Source organism: Eschrichtius robustus, chromosome 11, assembly GCF_028021215.1.
Source record: "Eschrichtius robustus isolate mEscRob2 chromosome 11, mEscRob2.pri, whole genome shotgun sequence".
Taxonomy (NCBI): domain Eukaryota; kingdom Metazoa; phylum Chordata; class Mammalia; order Artiodactyla; family Eschrichtiidae; genus Eschrichtius; species Eschrichtius robustus.
In genome coordinates, this window is record NC_090834.1 from 13,363,529 (window position 1) to 13,384,089 (window position 20,561).

General features: G+C 56.5%; 1 protein-coding gene across 3 annotated transcripts in view; it reads left to right on the forward strand.

The window, feature by feature from the left end:
* NECTIN1 (nectin cell adhesion molecule 1) overlaps positions 1 to 20,561 on the forward strand; it is a 90,133-nt gene that overhangs the window by 52,395 nt on the left and 17,177 nt on the right. The window contains exons 4-6 of one of the 3 annotated variants that reach the window (XM_068555878.1): positions 296 to 413; positions 1,954 to 2,105; positions 11,724 to 16,081. In XM_068555878.1, the coding sequence (XP_068411979.1) occupies positions 296 to 413; positions 1,954 to 2,105; positions 11,724 to 12,271 (818 nt within the window). In that variant the 3' untranslated portion in view covers positions 12,272 to 16,081. Of the gene's footprint in view, positions 1 to 295; positions 414 to 1,953; positions 2,106 to 2,645; positions 2,877 to 11,723; positions 16,082 to 20,561 lie in introns of those variants that run through there. The other 2 variants (XM_068555881.1, XM_068555880.1) reach the window with 2 other exon arrangements.

The following is a 20,561-nucleotide window of genomic DNA, read 5'->3' on the forward strand; positions in this document are numbered from 1 at the left end:
CTCCTTGCCTCACCCCTTATCCTTCCTCTTTTCCTTCCTCCTCCCTCTCTCTTTCTGGGGGTTCTACGTCCTCCCCGCCTCTTCTCCCTTTGCCCACCCTCTCTTTCCCCCTTCCTCATTCCCCTGCTATTTCTGCTCCAAGGGTCCGTGACCTCCACCCTCCCTGTCATTCTTCCCCCTCTTCCTGCTGTTTCCATGTCACTTCCCCTTCCATCCCTTCCCCATCAGAGCCTCCCTCACCCAAGTCCTGCTCTCCTGACCTCACCCTTTTCAAACATCACCTCTTGTCCCACAGACGAGCCCGAGGTGACCATCGAGGGGTTTGATGGGAACTGGTACCTGCAGCGGATGGATGTGAAGCTCAAGTGCAAAGCTGATGCCAACCCCCCAGCCACCGAGTACCACTGGACCACGTAAGTGCTGCGGGGCTGGCTGGTCGCCTTGCCGGAACCTTGCTGGTCACAGGGAGGCCCACCCACTCCACCTCCAGAAACCTTGGGCAGAGAGGAAATGAAGGTCTAGGCTCAGGTTGCTCGGTGAGAAGGGGAGAGGGGCCATGAGAGACACGCGCGCGCACACACACACACACACACACACACACACACACACACACACACACACACACACACACACACACACACCCTTGTATGACAGCATCAGGGTCCTTGGGACAAACCATTCTGCCAGGGGGGCTTCCCTCGTGATCTGCCTTCCTTCGGCTCCCTAATAAAGAATGTTGTCATTCCCCTTTGGTGATTCAGTTTGAGTCACTCCCACCCCAGCCCCCAGTATTTATTTTTATCGAGGTGTCCCCAGGGAAGCTGGCTTTCTGAAGCATCCCAGATCTTTCTTTGTTCCTTTTCCTTCTCTCCAGCACCCCCAGATTCTCAGGGAAGAGGCAGCAGTCAGCCCAGAATGCCTGCGTTCATAGAGTGCTCGCCCCAAGGCCCATCCTCCCATTCTTGGCTTCGTGGACTTTGGGCCTGGACCTCAAAGGGTCTAGTCTCACCTCCCGCCCCCGCCAGCTCTGATGGCCTGAGCCAAGGTTCTTCCCAGAGAAGAGCTGGATGGAACACACAGAAAGCAGAAAGACAGGGGCATGGGGAAACTAAGAAGCAGGTTGACATGGGTGGCCAGAAGACGGCTGCCCAGATCGTGTCTACATTCTTTTTCTAGGGAGTAGAAGGCACTGACACACGTTAGCTGTTTGTCACCATCCACTTCCTGGAACCAGAAGTAGTTCTGAAGGTGCGAGTGGGCAGGGCCTGCTTGCCAATTTCAGCTCCGGGCCCAACAGAATAATAGTTTTGTAGCATGGAGGATCAGGAGGAAGGAAAAGGTCTCCTGTGTTCAGGAACCTTCTAGGACTCTCCCCACGTGAAAAAGACCTGTGACATGCCCAGCAAGAAAATGAGATGGTGAAATGGAACGTAATTCCTAAACATGGGTCACATCTCGTTACCTGAGTAGCTTGTTAAAATTCTAGGCCATGACCCCAGTGGTGCAGCTTTAGTAGATTTGGGGTTAGGACCCCAGACTATTAACCAGCTACCCAGGAAACCAAGGACCAGCTACCAGGAACCAGTGTGGTGGAAAGAGCACTGTGCCAAGGGTCCAAAGCTCTGGCTAGAACTCCAGTTTTCACTTTCTAGCTATGTTTCCTTGGCCTTGAACCTTGTTTCTCTTCTGTTAAGTGGGACCAGTATCTACCTGTCCTGTCTGCTCTCCTGCATGTCAGTGCTGTGATGAGCAAATGTGAAACACTGAATGATACAAAACTGCCAAATGCAAGAGATGATTGTTGTTTTTTATTGTTTTTACCCCTTCCAAGACAGAGGCTGCCTGTTAACTCAGCCAAAGGGCTGATGGTGTTGAAGTCAGGTGGGTGACACATGGGCAGCTTCTTGGGGCTGGAGAGTCATAACCGTCTGCCTTGTCTCCCAATCCCTGCAGGCTGAATGGCTCCCTCCCCAAGGGTGTGGAGGCCCAGAACAGAACTCTCTTCTTCAGGGGACCTATCAACTACAGCCTGGCAGGAACCTACGTCTGTGAGGCCACCAACCCCATCGGCACCCGCTCAGGCCAGGTGGAGGTCAATATCACAGGTAGGAAGCTGCACCCTTCCCTGCCACTCCCCGCCTCTCCACGCCCACTGCCTCCACTGCCAGCATCCGCCACCTATGGGCTGTGTCACTGTAGGAAATTTGCGTCTCCTCTCCCTGCTTCTCTGGTTCTCCCTTGAGCTCTGGCCATTGGTCTTGCTTTGCTTTTCTCTTTCCTCTGTGAAGGTTGTGCACGAGACAGGGTGACTCCCCCCGCAATCAGAGAGGGGCAGGAGGGAGGCTGCAGGAGAGAGGAAGGAAGTGCTGTTTACAGCAATGCTGTTTTGGGGGTGGGCGTGGTTAGAGCCTGCCCATGGGTCTGCCGACAACACACCTGTGATGCTGCCTTGGTGGGGTGGGCTTGTGGGAGGAGCTCATCTCCTCCGAGCTTTGCTCCTGCAGTTCAGGAAACCTGCGTGGGCTGGAGGGCGAGGCTTACCTCAAGCAAAGATACAGAGGGAAAGCCAGGATAGAGCCCAAAGCCATGGTGGTTTGTGTGCCCTGCAACTGAATTGCTATTTTCCCTGCATTTTTCTCTCTCAGGGCAGATGGGAGGGAGACTCAGCCTCTTGACCTCTTAGAGCAAAGGGAACACAGGGGCTGGGATGTTCTGGAGGAGACATCACATGGAACGTGAAAGGAGCATGGGCTTCCGTGTCAGACAGCTGGACAAGCCCTCGTCTGTAAAATGGGCACAATATGACATGCCTTGAAGGCTTGTTGTCAGAATTTATATAACGTAGGCCAAGTACCTAGCACAGACCAGTCTGTCAATAAATGGCTCGTGTTCTATGGTTATTATCTTGTCTCTGTCATTATCATTATTAATGGAAAGATCAAAACAAGCCAATAGAGGGGTAAACTACCATCACAACTTCGCAACCAGGGTGTCTTTAACCCTGTATCTGAGCTAGTTCCAGGATGAGAAAGTGACAGAAAGACCCTCCTAGGACAGGAAGTGACATCATGCTGCTACTGAGCCGGACAGGAAGTGACCTCAGGGAGATGCTGAGCTAGGTTCAGGGATACTGGAAGTTGGGCGGCGGTTCCTGGCTCCAGGCACAGAGCTTGGGCAAGTCCTGAGGATTCGTTAGCTCTGAGCCTGTTTCTCAGAAGTGGGAGACCTCACCTGTGGGTACATTCAAGGCACAGCTGCTGATTAAACAGCCCAAAGCTGTCCAAGGGCTGCATCTACCTGTCCTCGGGGCTGCTCTGTCACCTCTCTCGCCAGGGTTGGGAGGAGGGTGGAGTCACTTGTCACTTGCTCTTTTCTTCAACTCCCTGCTCTTGGCTCTCGGACTGGTTAAGGTGGTAGAAATGTCAGAGGGAACACACAGTTTTCAGGGCATGAGCCCGCTGTGTCCCCCTTTGCCTGGCAAAGCGATAGCGCTATTCTTTTCTACTTAACCGCCCCCCCCACCCGCAAAAAAAAAGAAGTATCAGAGGTGGAGCCTGGGGAAAGCTGAGACAGCCCCTCCCCCACTCTAGGGTTTGGGGGTTCCCATAAGTTGGCAAGGATGGGAAGGCCAGTGTCACACACTTCTCGCCCCCTGGAGAAAGTCTGAGCAGAGCTCAATAACAGCCTCCTAGGTGCGTGAGCTCTGGCCATGTGGCAGATAAGGGTGAACAATGTCATAAGGGAGCATGACCAGCTGAGGGGATGCAGGTCCTGTGAGGGACAGTACAGACTTGGCCCGAGTGTGTTCACATACTGGCTCTTCCTGGCTGTGTGGCCTTCACCCCTCTGAGCCTCAGCTTCCTAGTCTCTAATACAGAGATCATCATACTTATCTCAGGCTTCTTTTGATCACGCCAAATCCATATACCACGGCCTAGCACACAGCATGGACTTCCTGCATGGGAATACCTTCACCCAGCCCTGGAGCACCAACGCCACCACTGCCTCCCCCACCACCACTCAGGCTCTCTGGGGAAACTGCTGATTGGGAAATCAGGGGCGGAGGCCAAGAAACCCGGGAGCAATGACCTCCCATTGATCCTACTGCCCAGCATGAGCGGACCGGCCAGAGGCCCACTAAGCTTACGGGGCTAAGTGGTACCGCCCTACCCCAGAGGCAGGGCCGGGACAGGAAAGTCAGGGCCTCCCTTCTCCCAAAGCCCAGGAGAATGCAGGACCACCGTGAGTGCAGCACTGCTCATCAGGCAGACACAGCAGGTCCAGGAGCAAGGAGGAAGGAAAGGGAGCAACTTCCCAGGCCCAGGCTGGGAAAAGAGAGGAAAGGAAGGAAGGGAAACCAGCATGGAGGTGAGCCATCTCCTTGGGCGTGTTTGCTCCAGTGGTGCCCTCCGTGGGATCTGTGGTCAGGCCTAGGTGGCCTTGCGGGGAAGGTGGGCCGGGGCCGCCCAGGGCTCCAGCTGGAAGAGGCACGCAGCGTGTCCTCACGTGCTCCCCAAATACAGGGCAGGATGGGGGTGGTCACCAAAGCCACACACATGGGTGGTGAGAAGGGCCTTGCATAAGGGGACTCTGTCATTGACAGCCCAGTGAGGCAGGAGCCAGGGAAGCGTGATGCTCCCTGAATCACTGATGGGCCCAGGGGCTGTTTCACTGGCCGTCCCAAGGGAAGGTCTCTCAGCCCCCTCAGGAAGGCTCAGCCAGGCGGCCTGAGCCTTTTCAGAGCTGTTCGCTCTCGTACTCACGGGCAATTTCCACACAGCCGCCGACCCCACCAGCCTTCCTCCCGCATCGGCTGGTCTCCGGGGGGCACAGCCATGCCCTGTGCTCCAAGCCCCGCTGGTCTGGAAGGAATGCATGAACGAGATGGATAAGTGGAAATTTAATTTTTCATTCTGGCCATCGTACAGGTAATAGCTTTGCCCTGGGCGCATCTGGCGAGGGAAATGAAGAGCAGGGCAGAGGAAGGCGTGCAGCAGGGTGCGTGCCAGAGACACACGTGTGTGCAGGGCACGCGTGCACAGGGCCGCTGCACCACCTGCACAGACACACTTTGGCACAGGCTTCTTGGGCTCGCAGATCCCAGAGAAGGTGGCCTTTGAGTTGTTCCTCCAAGGATGAGTGGTGGGTGAGCGGCGATGGAGGAAGCGTGTAGGAGGAGAATGGCTGGGGCCGAGGAGGCAGGAACAGGGGGAGCAGAGCTTCCTCTCTCTCGGCCACGGGCGGCCTCCGAAAGCAGCAGCGTGGCAAGGAGGGCGGTCGAGACTGAGCGCCTGGGAGGCTGTGTGGATGGCACCTGGGGGACCAGTTAGGGGCTGTATGTACAAGGAGGGTTTTTCTAGAGGGAAACGACAGGTCCAGGCTGTGGCCGTGCGACTGACAGCAGAAGAGACAAACCCACCGGAATTTGCGGATGCACTTCACGGGGCCCGGGCCCGCAGAGAAGCCCATTTCCCAGGGGCGGTTTCATGGGGTTGGCCCCTAGTCACAAAACAAACCTGTGAGCTCCCCTCTGTCCTCCCTCTGGGGGCAACGCTGAGGGCGGGGAGGGCTGCGAGGGTATGGCCTTGACCAGACTAAAGAGGCCAAAGAAGGCAGCATCCGTCCCTGGGACTGGGTTTGTCCAGAGAAGAGTGTCCAGGGCACTCCCAGGAGCCAGGCAGGAAGGCCACCGGGGTGCAGGGCGTCCCCAGTTTCCATTTCCAGCGCTGAGCGGGCTCAGCCATCAGGGGTGAAGGCAACAGGGTCTGCGCATTAGGCCGGGAGTCCTTCAGGCCAAGGGTTGGCGGGGCTTGGAGGTCCATCTGGAAGGGAGGGCTGTGTGAGCCTGCGAGTGTGCGTGCCCGGGTGTGAGTGTGGGCGTGTGCCCCTGAGCGTGTAAACGTGCACAGGCAAGCAGGCGAGCAATGTCTGCGTGCTGAGTGTGCAGACGGGGCCCACAGCTGTGCTGTGGGCAAATGTGGCCGTCTCCGGCCGCCCGTGGCAGCACTGGGGAGCCTGTGGGGAGGCAGCTGCGTCCACACCCCTGGGAGGATTCAGTTCCCCTCCACCGCCATGAGGCCCTGCCCGCTGGTCTGCGCAGTGCACAGCTGCTGCAGCTGCAGGAGCAGGAGAAGGGCTTCCCAGAGCTTGACCTCAGGCCTTCCCCCCTCCCTGGGCCCGCAGCACTGCACACTGGGAGGTGTAGTTCTCACAGCTTCCGGGCCTAGGCTTCTGGTGCCAGAGCGCTGCCTGGCTGCCTGCCTGCCTGCGGAAGCAGCAGGCGTTGGTTTGAGAAGCCCGAACATTCTCTTTGACGCCAATCCTCCTCTGGATCCTAGAACCAGACTAAACCCTAACCCTCGCTCCACCTCCGATCCATCCAAAGCCCCCGTACCAGCCCACCCACCTCAGTCAGGAGACCCCCCCAGCCCCAAAGGAATGCGGAGCCTCCACTGCCCCAGGGTCCCAGCCAGCCTGCCATCCCCGAGGGGAGGCTGCAAGCCTTCAGCAGTGGGGCTGGGCTGCCCCCTTCGTAAGAGGAAGTGAGGGGAGCCGGCTGGTCCCCCACCAGGAAGCGCAGATGACCCCCACGGCCCAGCTCTTCTCTCCCGCCAGCTGCGGCCTTTGAGGCTCTGCTACTGGCACAAAGACGGGAGCTACTGGCTGAATGTGACAGCTGGAGGGGTGGAAGGGGAGGGTGCTCTGTTCCACACCAGACAGCCACCTCTGCTTACAAATGAGTTAGGTCCCCACGTGCACTCCTTCTGCACCCTCACTTGGCATCTCCACACAAGTCTGCGTTGCTGGAAGGTCATCTTAACCGGTCTTCTGCCTCTAGGCAGGCTGGCCCTAAAGTAGGCAAAATAACCAGGGTTCCCTTTGGTCCCAAAAATCTCCAGGGAAGAGTAAACATACTTAGGACTCAGGTGGGGAAAAGGTAAACAGAAGGCCCTAGAGAGGAAAGAGACCCAGAGGCTCACCTCTGAGACATGGCCTTGCCTTTGTAGAATTCATTCACCAAATGTTCTTGAACTCCGGCCACGTGCCAGGCCGTCTAGGTGGCGGGGGGTACATCAATGAGCCAAAGTCCCTGTCCCCGTGGAGCTTACGCTTTAGCACAGGAGGACAGACAACAAATAACAGATAAAATACGTTTGAAAAATTATGTGGTCATTTTGAAGGTGATAAGGAAAAAAGAAAAGCAGGGTGAGGGGTTCACAGTGCTGGGGGTGGGAGTTCATGAGCTGTGATTTTCGTTAAGGTAGTCAGGGGAGGCCTTGGTGAGAAGGTGACCTTCATGAGAAGTTGGAGCCAAGCCCCGAAGGCGTTGAGGCAGTGAGCATGGGACACCTGGGGGAGGAGCTTTCCAGGGCGCAGAGCCGCCAGTGCAAAGGCCCTGAGGAAGCTGGGAGTGGAGCAAGCTGGGAGGAAAGCAAGAGATGAAGGCAGAGGCACAGATCGTGTAGAGCATTTTCAGCTCTCAGATTTGACAGGATCTTTGTGGCTGCCGTGTTGAGAATAGCCTGTACGGGAAAGGAGTGGAATTGGGGAAGCCAGTTAGGCGGCTATTGCAATAATCCAGTTGAGAGATGATAGTGGCTGGGATCAGGGTAGTAGTGATGGAGATGGTGAGAAGAGGTCAGGTTCGAGATTTACTTTGAATTCGAATTTACAGACTAGTTGGGACAGCAGCCACTCTCGTGAAACAGGCAATACAGTAAACTCTTCCATACTGTGATTAGTGGGGCCCAAAAAATTCAGTCTAGTCAAGTGAAATGTAGGAGGTATTTACTTCTCCTTGGGTCTCTGTTGCTACAGAAAGCATAAAAGTAAATATAGTTGAACTAATATTGTACACAACTGGAACACACTGAATTGAGTCGGTCCCAAATTACCATGACACTGCCACTTCCTCAACCCCTCTCCCTGTTCCTGCAGAAGAAAAGAACTTTAGCCACTTGAAAACTGGCAGAAGGACCAGAGCCAATCATGGTAGATCCTAATTTGCATTTACTGCAGGTTGTTCTATCAGGCCTTACTGTAATATGTCGGTATATGATTAACGAAATGGAGTAAGCTATTGTTTATACCAGAATGAAAGCTGCAGACCACTGGTATGTAAACATTCTAAAGAGAAAGAGAAGTGTGAGCTGGAGAAGAGAAGGCTGCACAAAGAAGGGACCGAAGCACTGAAATAGGCAGAAGGAGATGAGGAAGGGCATTCCTGGCAGGGGAAACAGCATGAACAAAGGTCTGCAGTAAAGAATCTACTTGGGGGCTTCCCTGGTGGCGCAGTGGTTAAGAATCCGCCTGCCAATGCAGGGGACAGGGGTTCGAGCCCTGGTCTGGGAAGATACCACATGCTGCGGAGCAACTGGGCCCACGAGCCACAACTACTGAGCCTGCGCGTCTGGAGCCTGTGCTCCGCAATGAGAGGCCGCGATAGTGAGAGGCCCGTGCACCACGATGAAGAGTGGCCCCCGCTCGTCGCAACTAGAGAAAGCCCTTGCACAGAAACGAAGACCCAACACAGCCAAAAATTAATTAATTAATTAATTAATTAATTAATTAATTTTTTAAAAAAAAGAATCTATTTGGACAGCAAGAACGGTGAGTTGGCCAGACCCAAGATCAAGTTGCGTGATGGAAGCTTTGAAGACCAGACTGACGTGGTCCAACAGGCAATGGGGAAGTCATTGCTAGTCTTTTGAGAAAGGGAATGGTAGTGTCTACACAGTGAAAATTAACCTGGTGACTGTGGCTGGAGTGACTAAAGGGGGGACAGAGACCAAATGAAGGTGGGAGATTCACAGATCTACTATAAAAGTAAAACCTGGTGTCAAGTGAGAAGCTATTGAATAGGAAGAGTCAACAAGATTTGGTGGCAGATTTTGACCCAAGAGATGGAGAAGGAAGAGTCAAAGATAAGTAAGATTCTAAACTGGAAGAGTAGACAAATGGTGGTGGAGTTGTGGTGTTGAATGGAGTGGGTTTGGAGGGAAGACGGTGAACCATGTTGGGAGGGATGGGCCTTGAGTGGGTGGAGAGAATTCCAAGTGAGGTTGTGCTAGATAGAAGAGTGTTCAAAGTGTGTCCCCAAATACTTCTCCTGTGAATGGTCCTTGAGTCAGGAGGGTGGGGTTTGTGTTCCAGTAGGCTGGGAAACACTGTGTGTTCCTCTTACAGTTCAGTGTGCCTGAGAAGATGAAAGGGCTCTGATGCTTTGTCTCTACCGACATTTCCCGAAGCGTTTGACCCCAGTATTTTTGCCAGCCCTCTGAGCCAATGGCTTGAGGTTCCATGGCCACAGCTTGGGAACTGCTGTCCCAGAGGCCTTTGGAGATAAAGCCCCAGAGTTGGGGGAGGGCTAGCTACCTGAGATGGTTTGGAGAGCCAGCAGGATCAAGGTAACTCATGACACTGAGGCCAGGTCTGTCCCTAGGACAGAAAGCAGAGGGTAAGGTCCAAGGATGGAGCCCCCAGCCAGGCGGCTGGAGCAGAGAGAAGGCCCAGCAGTGCAGTCTGCAGACAGAAGGCTCCAAAAAGAAAGCCGAGGGTCAAGGACTCCTTGTGTTTATTGGAAGGCAAAGGAAACATGTCAGAGAGGAAGGGCAGGTTCCTCCACCTGATGCCTTTCTTATTCTGCTGACCTCTCCAAGTCCTAGTCATCCTTCAAGGCTTGGCCTAAGTCTTCTCTCCTCCAAGAAGCCTTTTCAAACTCCAGGCCACAGGACTTTCCTGCACTGCACTCCTGAAGCCCTTATCTGCCAGCGCCCTTGATGTCCGCATGCTGCTTTGCTTAAGAGTGCCATTTGGTTCCTCAGCTGGGCTGTGAGTTCCTTGTATCCTGTGACTAGCGAAACAGATGCCTGGTACATGTTTGCTGAGTGGATAGGTGGGTGGGTGGATGGAGCGATGATGCGGCAGGTGGCGAAAGGAGAGAGCACGCAGGTACAGGGTAAGAACTGAAGAGGGAGCCGGCAGGTTGAAAGTACACAGGTGGCTCGGTTCCTGCCAGCTGCCTCTTGGGCGTTTCTTGTGGCAACACCTCCCACCTCGCGGGGAGCAAGTGTGCAGCCCTTTTCAGGGCGGTGAACAGATGGGACCTGGTGAACCAGGAGAAGACGCTTGAGGTTCAGGGAGACTGTTCTGGAAGTGGGCGGTGAGGACAAATATACAATAAATATTTATCGCGCAGCCACTCGGTGACCTGCACCGAGGACGCAGTGGTGACAAGTGGGAAGCTGCGTCCTCAGTGGTTGTGCTTCTCTCTGCCAACTCCCGCCCCGTGGAGAGGCCCGGAGCAGGAGTCTCTGGGTGGTCCCAGCTCAGCCACGTGACGCAGGCAAATCGCCTCCCTTCTTCGGCCCCCGTGTTTTCATTAGCCCTTCCAGCCCGAACTCGTGGAAGGCGCTTCCTCTTCTCTTCTAGAATCCTTGCCCTGCTCCCGCTGCAGACAGCACCCCGCAGGCTCACACACCAGACCGGCTCCACCTCTGGGAGGAGGGACTGGTCTCAGAGGAGGAACAGGATTCCCACGGAGGGAGTGATGCTGAATCGGGGAGTGAACTGGCAGAAACAGATTCCCAAAGGCCCCAACATATGCCCAGATTGACCGCCTCCCTTGGCCTGAAGAGAGGAGGGCTGGGAGCAGCCGAGGTCAGCCCTCCAGGCCTGCCCTGGACCTGCCCACCGGCTCCTCCTGTCCAAGGCCAGCCGTGGTCTCCGGTGCCACCCTGTGGTGGTGCTGGAAACCGCCTCCCTCAGCATCACCTGGGCACCCCTTCGGCCTCTGGCCCGGCCCCCACTGGCCGACAGTCACCCGCCCAGCCTTCTCGCCCTGCCCACCCACTTCCTTTCTCTTTTCACCTTTTCTGCCTTCTCGTTTCTGCTCTGCCCTCAGTGTGTACATATTCGTACACACACGTTCATCACATCAGCACATGTGTGTGGGCCGGTGGTGACAACAAGGGTGTGTGCCGGCACGCGTGCTCGCTTGTGTATACTTGTCATCTTTGCTACTCACGTACTCTCACGCCCCCTTTCTGCACAGCCATGCTGAGTGTCTTATGCTCATAGCCCAGCTTGGCTGCACCCTGGCCCCCACCCTGCCCTGCAGGGCCAGACTGCAGCCAAGAGCCACAGCCCGGGTCTCTGGCACTCATGGGGCATCTATGGGGCCAGCACCTCGGAGCAGATGAAATCAGGCGTGGGGCACCCGGTCTGCTCCAGGCTCCGAGTCTCAGAAGCCAAGGTGTGGTGCTGGGGCGCAGTGACCAGCAGGTGTCGGGCAGAGGGGCAGTGGTGACACTTGCACAGGCTTTCGGTGCAAGAGAATCAACGACGCGTCATTGGCTGATGGCCTCGGACAAGTTATTTGACTTCTCTAAGCCCCGTCTCTTCGTGTGCTGGAGGGAAATTAACAGCATACTTACTTCACGGGGTGTCATGGCGGTGACTGGCGTCTACTTGGACACGGGGTCATGGGTGGGCTGGCTCCACATCCAAGGAGAAAGTCAGCCTGGGGGCTCTGGGGCTACGGGGCTGTCTCTGCCTCTCTCTGGCCCCAGCTACCCACGCTGCAGCGTGTTGGGCTCCTGGATGGGTGGGGTGCTGGGGGGACCTCGGGCCCACTTCCTGGCTTTCCCTCCCCTGCCACCCCTGCTGACTCCCCAGGAGCAGACACTGACACTGTCCCCCCTCCATCTCTCGTCCTCACCCAGAGTTCCCCTACACCCCGTCTCCTCGCGAACCCGGGCGGCGCGCCGGGCCGGTGCCCACGGCCATCATCGGGGGCGCGGTGGGGAGCATTCTGCTGGTGCTGGCCGTGGTCGGCGGGATCGTGGTGGCCCTGCGCCGGCGCCGGCACACCTTCAAGGGCGACTACAGCACCAAGAAGCACGTGTACGGCAATGGCTACAGCAAGGCCGGCATCCCCCAGCACCACCCGCCCATGGCCCAGAACCTTCAGTACCCTGAGGACTCGGACGACGAGAAGAAAGCCGGCCCCCTGGGCGGCAGCAGCTACGAGGAGGAAGAGGAGGAGGAGGGCGGAGGCGGCGAGCACAAGGTGGGCGGCCCTCACCCCAAATACGACGAGGACGCCAAGCGGCCCTACTTCACGGTGGATGAGGCGGAGGCCCATCAGGACGGCTGCTACGGGGACCGGACTCTGGGCTACCAGTACGACCCTGAGCAGCTGGACTTGGCCGAAAACATGGTTTCTCAGAACGACGGGTCTTTCATTTCCAAGAAGGAGTGGTACGTGTAGCCCTGTCTGCAGAGACCCTGCCCCAAGCCCACACCCGCACGCCCCCTGCCCGCCCCCCACCGTCCGTCCACTGCTCCAGGAGCGCGGCAGAGACTCACCCAGCTGCTGGGGTACCTGGGAGCCCAGGGCACGTGGCCTGGCTTTGTTTTGATTTCCTCCCTGCCTCCCCCCCATCCTCCCCCATGGTGTGTGTTCACTGTGGCTTCGGTGTTGCTGGTACCTTTCCTCCCCTGACCCCACCTGCCGCCCTCCGCAGGGAGCCCTAGTCCCGTCTTGTGTACCTAGACGTCCCTCCCTCCGGGGTTTGGGGAGCCAGCCCTCCCCTGCCCCCAACACTGGAATTTGTCTGTGTCCTGTCTCTGCGGATGGAGGGCTGAAGGGGCTCCAAGAGGAAAAGCCCCCTGCCGCCGACCCCAGGCGCTGCTCCTTTTTCCCTGGGAGAGGGAACCCGGCACCCCCTCCCCCATCCCACCGTGAGCTGACCAGCTGGAGTTCGGACCCCCGGTCCAGGCAGTCATTGCGCCCAAGGGGTAGGGGAGGGGGGGTGGCTTTTCCAAAGCACCCAGGGTCGTCTTTGTTTGTTAAGTGAATCAAGCTGAGGTCGCCACCTGAGGCCTTGGGCAGCGTGTTTTCCTGGCAAGGTTAGTTTTACATTTGTTTTCCTCATTGGCCTCCAGAGAGTTAAGGTGGCCCAGCTCTGGTGTGTCCCTCCTCTTTACCCCAGTCTGCTCCCCACATAGCGGGACTCTAGGTAGACTCTGGCCCACACTTCCCATACACTTCTACCAACACGTATGCACACTTACACACACACACACACACACACACACACATGCCGCTCTTGTCTACCCCTGTGCTCCCCCTGGGGTCACATGCCTTACCCAGGCTGGACACTGCCCAAGGCCCGCCCCCTCTGCTCCACCTCTCCCCCTTCCTTCCAGCTAAGGATGGGGCCAGCCTTCAGAAGCTTCCAGGGAGAGCTGAGACTAGGCCCTTCGGTGCCTCCACCCTAGCATCTCAGGCTGGCTCTTAACCGCTTCTCATAGCATGGAAGTTTCTTGAATTTCTCCCTATCCATCAAGTGCTAGCAACTCTTGATTTTCTTGGGGAGTCAGAGCTGGGATCCCGGAAGGGAATTACCTCCAGGAGCTACAGGTGAAGGAGGATCAATGCAGAGGGCACCAGAGAAGGAAGCCCACACGACAGGAGCTCTGCAAACACAAGCTGATAAGACCCTGCAGAGCGCAGGTAGCTCCTGGCCCACAAAGGCCAATGTAGCTGCTCCGGGCCTGCCAGAAAGTGCGAGGGGCACGGGGAGCCAGGGATCCTGAGTCCGAAGCTCCTGCTCGCCACCCTCCCCGTCCTGCTTCAGCTATCCCTGGTCTCCATTCTGGATGAGGTGGGGAACCGTGGAGAAGCTTTCCCTTTGAGTTGTAGATTCCCTTCTTGAATGGGGTTCTGGGTTCCTGTCAATCACCTGAGACGGATGGTCTTCCCCAGGATACCATGGAGGAAGGCCCCTCCCAGCCCCTTCTTTGCTCCCCCAGCTCAAAGTGCCTCAGTTCCTCCATTTGCCTACCCCATCCCCCTAGCACTCTAGATGGGAAAGACCCTGGGATGGGAGAGGCAGGTTCATGCCTGCCCATGAGGATTCCAGTGAACTTAGCCCAGGGTGCAGGGGCTCTGTGGGATGGCAAGTGTTGGGGGGAGGAAGGCAGACCACTCTGTGCCCCACGGGCACCAACCTACCCTGCCATAGGCTTCCCAAGGGAGCCCCCAGCCTCCCACCCTACTCCTCCCCTCCCTGGTGCTGCTATGGAACCCCCAGCCAGCTCCATCTCTGCCCTGGCAACCCTGGACCCACCAGCTGGGTCATGCTCCTCCCCCAGCCCCCACTGCCCTAACCCCAGCCCAGACCACCCAGTAGCCACGTAGCAGAAGTCTGAAGCCATGCCAGCCCTGGGGCGGCACTCCCCTCTCTTGGCATTGGGGGTACTGGATGGGGTGGAGTTGGGAGAAACTTCTGGGGTCTTTCTAGCCACAGGGCAGAGGGGGTGGAGGAGCTGGGCTGCATCTCCCAGCAGTATTAGTGTCCCCCCCCAGGGCAGAGGACCTTTTCCATGTTACATCACTGCCCCATCCCCCCTCACACCACCCTGGCCCCTCTGCTTGGTCCCCTTGCCCCCAGGCAGGAGGAAATCCCAGGGGCCTGCCTGATAGAGGCATTCTCTGTCCCCTTGAAATCACAAGACTGAAAGGACTCTTCCTCTTGTGTCTCCCTTATCTGCACTGCCACCCCCTCTTCCTCCTTATATGATGGACTTAGGAGGCCCCCGGGCCCAGCCAAAGCACTGAGTCCCCCTTAAGACACCTCCAAGCCCTCCCCTCCAGCAAAGCACAAATTGTGGGGTCCATGCCACATGTGTGGGCCACGTAGGAGGCTCCTGCCTTGGCAGGGACCCATCAGCAGCATGCCCAGCAGGGCAGCTGCTACCCGGGGCCAAGAGTCGGCACGAGGCCGGGGTCGGCCCTTGGGCCTGGGGTGACGGGGTTTTCTGTGCCCCGAGTTTGTGGGGCGGTGGGTACTACTGCTGGGCCCATAGCCACAGCCGCTGGCACAGTGGAGGTCTGGCCCCGCAGAGAGACGAAGAAGTCTTGCTTCTCCTCCATGCCCCCAACATGAGCTGAGCTTCTGCCTTTGCTGGAAATGAAATAAACTTGGTCTGCATTGTGCCAAGGCCTCCCCACTGGTCATCCTGCCTCTTGTTGCCCTCCCCGTCCTTGCCCGCCCCCCACTCCACCAATACCCCTCTTTCCTTAAGATTTTGATACTGTTCTAATGTGTAACAACCCTGAGTCCCCTTTGATCGGAAGGATCTGAAGAGCGGCAGCATGGAATCAGGGAACACAGGCACGCACGTGCAGCCACGTCAGGCCTGGCCCACGTGGCACGTGCAGCCATGCGTCAGGCCTGGCGCACGCCCCCCGACAGACCCAAGCACAGGTGCCCCGGCCCCACAGACATGCCAAGGGGCTGGGCTGGTCCTGCTGAAAGCCCTTCAGGAAAAACTGATTTCCCAGCGCTCGGGCCATAAGAGAGACTTACGGGGGCCCTGTTTCCCAGGCATGTGCCCCCATGCCAACCCCCTCCCGCGTGCCCGAGTCACTGGTGCAATAATTTTTCTGCCATCCTCCAAGCAGAAGAATCGGGGATTGTGTTAGGTGGTGTGGGCAGCTCACGTGGGAGGAGGGGAGGGCTGCCAGGCCTCCCGGGGGCCAGACGGAGACCTTCTAGGCCTGACTGCCACCAGGAACCCTCAGGTGGGCCCCACCAGGCCCCAGGCCCACGGGGAGACGTGCCCAGGCCCCTGCGCCGTGGCCCAGGTGGTGAGGGCTTCTGGGACCTCGCTGCTGCCGCCCGATTGTAAGGCCAGAGGAGCCCCTGCCCCACAGGTGCTGCTGCTCTTCTGACTCCTGCTGTGAGGAATGGGATTCTTGGCCGGAAACAGACAAACGAAACAAATGGTTTTCTTTTTTTTGTTGTTTTCTTTTTTTGTATAAATGGAAACAAAATCCAGGAGAAGCTGCCCCCTCCCCTCCCCCCTGAGTGTGATGCACTACCTTTGCTTCAATTTCTTAGTCACTGTTTTTGTCTTTGGTCCCAGGGACGGCCCAGCAGATTCTCCTGGTTCTAACCCAGGGGGTGTTTGCATCACCCCCTTTTACTTGTATAAAAAAAAAAAATGATGGGTTGAAAAATGTACTGAGGAAAAAAAATGTACTTTTTTATAAATAAAGTCTTTAAAACAACCGCGGTTGCTTCGTGTCCCTCGGGAGCTGGGCCCTTCCCCACGGACCTGGGGGCAGGACAGGGTACAGCGGGGATGAGCCAGCGCCCCAGTGCAAGGAAGGCGGCCTCCACCCCGGGCCCCGTTCCCATGGCTCTGGAACACTGACTCGGACCCCGAAGGAGCCCCCTGCCCAGGCCAAAGGAGCCCCAACCCGCCCTCTTGCGGGAGCCCCAAGGGCAAACGTGAGGGTCCTGCCTGAGTCCTCAGCACAGCTCCCGGGCTGCCACTGAACCGCCTTGCACACACGTGGGACCGCCGAGGACAGCAGCATGGGGAGGGGTTGGCTGCTCAGACACAAGCAGGGAGCCCTTCAACACGCGGCCTGAGAGTCTGGGGACCGCTGGTGCAGAGGGAGGGCCCTGTGCTGGCTAGAGTCCCCTGCCCTCCAGCCCCAGAGCTCCTACTCAGGCCCCTCCAGTTCCCCTCCTCACCACCCCCCCGCCCCCCCACTGTCCTGCTCCTTCCTGCCAAGTCCCCTCCCGTGGTGGTTTGGAGAAGAAAACCAGCAATGTCACACCTGTCGTGTTAAACAGATCCCTGGGGACAGGGCAGAGACAGGAGCTTTATCCTCTCATCTTTTTGGAGGATACTGCCGACTGCATCCCCTGCAAGCTCTCAGAGACCCCGCCCCGCCCCCCAGGGGGCTTGTTGGAAGGAAGGTCTCCTAGTTCCTTGGTTACCTCGCCCCTCCCTGCTCCAGCACCATCTGCTTCCCATCTCCTGGGCTGGAATGCAGGACAAATCGATCCAGGGGAGGCAGTGGCAGGGGCTTCAGTGACTGCCCCCGCCCAGCCACCCCCAGCAGCATCTCCTTTCACTGAAATCCACACCATACACCCCTGAGAAAAGGGGGTGGGGATGCTGGAAGCCTAGGTGGCTGCCCAGCAGCAAGCCCTCCCGCCCGTCTGGGGCAGGACCACGCCCTCCGAACATGGGCTTGGGGCGGGCGGAATTGGCGGGAGCAGGAGAAGCCAGCAGCTGTTGGCAGCTGGCTGGGTCCCTCACTGGAAGGTCAAACCCAGCACCTTAGACTGTGTTTGGATGTTGATACTCGAGTGAGATGCAAATTGGTTGTTTAAGCGGTCACTTCCTCAGTTTTCCAGGCTGTCCGCTTAAGTTAATTTTTAATTTGCACAGGCAATAAATGCTTAATTACATTATTAATATATTGGAAGAGAGCAATGGACAGAATGTCCTAATTGGCATTTAACTAGAGCGTTCCGGCAAATTAGCCAAGACTTTCTCCAGCAGCCGAAGGAGGGCAAGCCAATTAGTCCCAGGCACAGCCTCTCCGGGCTGGAGAAGCCAGACCCAGCCCCATCCCCCGAGATACCAGGAGGCCAGGACACACGTAGCTTTCTAGTTGAGCTAGGCTTTGGAAGAACCTTCTGCTAGTTAGGCTACTTCTGCCCAAACTTCAACCCTTGCCCCTGTGCTCCATCCCCACCGTCAGCAGAGCAGAGGACAAAACGCTGAATGGCTTGGAGACAGGATCCACCTGAGAGGTCAAGGTCCCCCTGGGGTGTGCCCACCATTGCCTTACCTCGACTGTGGGCCCAGAACTGAGATAGCTGGGCAGCCAAAGCTCCTCTCTGCATACCAAGGAGTCCTCTCTCCCATCCTCCTAACCTTACCCTCTGCAGATGGTTAAGGGAATGAACTTGATGAATTGAGGGATTCATTTATCCACTCATGCATTCATTCATTTGGCCACGCTGGGCCAGGCACTGTGCGACCCTGTGATAGTCCCACCCAGAGTCCCTGGTCTCAAAGAATTCAGAGCCTCCAGGGTCCTAAACCCCAAAACAGTGCCATGCTGGCCATGGACTGAAGCAGAGCTATGTGTAAAGTGCCATGGTAGCACAGAACGGGAGTGACTAACTTTGTCTGGGAAGGTCTGAAAGGCTTGATAGAAGAGGTGAATTTTCCCCTGAGCCCTGAAGGATGTGTAGAAGTTCCCCAGACCAAAGGTGTGTTAAGAGTATTTCAGGACGGCTTGGAATTTAGCATCTTATATTAATTCTTCTAATAAAAGAGATCGTTCTAGTCCAACACACTTGTTCAGCACGTGGAGAACTGGAGCCTAGAAAGAAAACTAAGGTTTGGTAACCAGACCATCAGAAAGCATGTGCTAAACATGCTCAAGGACAAGGCCATGTCCTGAGAGCAGTAGGAGTAGGAGGAGTCCAGGGGAAGGGGTGGTACCAGCCTAACTCCCTTGGGGGTATACTAGATGTGACCCAAGGCTCGGTCCCCCACCCCGGCCCCAGAATAGGACAAACACGCCTGGGGTGTAAACTGGGCTTTCGGGAGCCACACTTGGTGTTGAGTGGAGCCATCGGTCAGACAGGGCCCATGGAGAAGACTTCCTGGAAAAGGCGGTGTGATTCTGGTCCCAGTTCTGATGTAGTATTTTCCCCACACCACCGAGCAATCAATTCAATTCTAACCGTATTTACCTGGAGGCAGCATCAGATCTCACAGTTAAGGGCTCAGTCGCACAAGACTCCTCCCACTTCAGGTGCTAATCACAAGTCCAGGTTGTTATCTGTGCTTCTGACTGACTGGCTATAAATCAGAGGTCCCCACGACCCCCTCCCTGCGTTCGATTAATTTACTAGAGCAGCTCATAGAACTTAGGAAACCGGTTTACTCGCTAGGTTACTGGTTTAGTGTAAAAGGATCCCACTCAGGAACAGTTAAAAGGAACAGATGCAGAGGGCAAGGTATATGGGAAAGGGGCGTGGGGCTTCCATGCCTCAGGGAACTAGCCTCTCCCAGCACCTACCTGGAAGCTCTCCAAACCTGTCCTTCCGGGGTTTTATGGAGGCTTCCTCACATAGGCATGATCCATTAAATTATTGGCCATTGGTGACTGAACTCAATTTCCAGCCCCTCTCCCCTCCGCAGAGGTCAGGGGTGGGGTCGAAAGTTCCAAACTTGGTTGTTCGCCTGGCACCCAACCCCCATCCTTAGGTGCTTTCCAAAAGCCAGCTCATTAACACAAACTCAGGCGTGGTTGAAAAGGATGTCCTAAGAATGACAAGACACCTCTCTCACTCTTATTCCTTAGGAAATTCCAAGGGTTTTAGGATTTGTGCCAGGAACAAGACGAAGGCCAAATATACACTTCCTGTTATAAGTCATAATATCACAGATGGTATCTGCAGTGGTTTTGAGGAATGAGAGGCACATAGGTTGGTGGGAAAATGGAAGAGGAAAGGGCTCTGTGAAAGCTTGAGGAAAGCAGCAACCAGACCCTGCTCCTACACCCCCTCTGTCCTCTCCCCACAGCCAGACACTTCTGGGGAGCAATGCTTGGGCTCCAGCTTGGTACTGGCGTATAGGGCTCCCAAACCCTATTTTCTGCCTTGGCTTACAGGCCGGATGGCAGAGCCAGGCCAAATCCCACTCCCCAACCCCAGCATCAACTCCCAGATGAGAAGCTGCAAGCACTGCCCTCTTCCCTCCCTCCTCTCTGCCAGCCACGCCTTCCCTAGCTGGAGGGCACCCTCGCTTCATTGCCTTGGGCCACATCTAGGCTGGCCCTTCTGGCCCTGCTGCATCCAAACTCATCCTGAGCTAGGAAAGGTATAGGAATGGCCTTGCTTGGCTCAAGAACCAGCCCCAGGGCATCATCAACACACACCACACGCTCCACTGAGCCAGGGAACTAAACCCTGGACACACAACCCAAATCACCTGGGGATTTAAAAAATCAAATATCCAGGCCCCACCCCCAGGCCAATAGGGTCAGAGCTCTAGGGTTGGGACCCAGACAGCTATATTTTCAACAAGCTACCCAGGAGGTTCCAATGAACAGCCAGAGTCAGAGCCCCCGGTGTGGAGGCAGAGGCCATCCAAGGTGTCAATCATGAGGAGGAGGCACGTCATGAGATGGGAGACTGGGACTGCGGGGTGGGTAGTTAGGTGATTCGGTGAGTTAATGCACATAAGAGTTTGGGCGCCAAATATGCTCTGTATTGTCACCATCATCAATCATCTGCATCATCGCCATCCTCATCCCCTCTGAGACGGGATCCTGGATGACAGTGACTGCAATGGAGGCCAGTCCCTGGAGGCAAGTAGGGAGCCAGGATGGAACCGTGCTTGTAACACTAATGGAGCAGGTTTCCTGGGTTTAGAACATTCCTGAGCGCTTGGCCTCTGGGCACCTGTCAGAGGGAAAGTGGGATCCTGAGTTAAAAGCTCGGGCAGGCAGTCTCGCAGGCCCGCCCCGAGTGGGGTTGTTGCTCCGTAGTGTTACCACCTTAGGAGAAGCAAATGGGGTTTATGAAGGACAGTGATAGTCTCCTTAGAGTCCAGTTAGGCAGATGAGGGGGGACCCTCGGAGAGAGACAGAGAGGGAAGGTGGCACACCCGGGCCCCGTAAGCCCTTTCCTCCTTGCCCAAGGACTAGCCAGAGGGCCCCTCCAGAG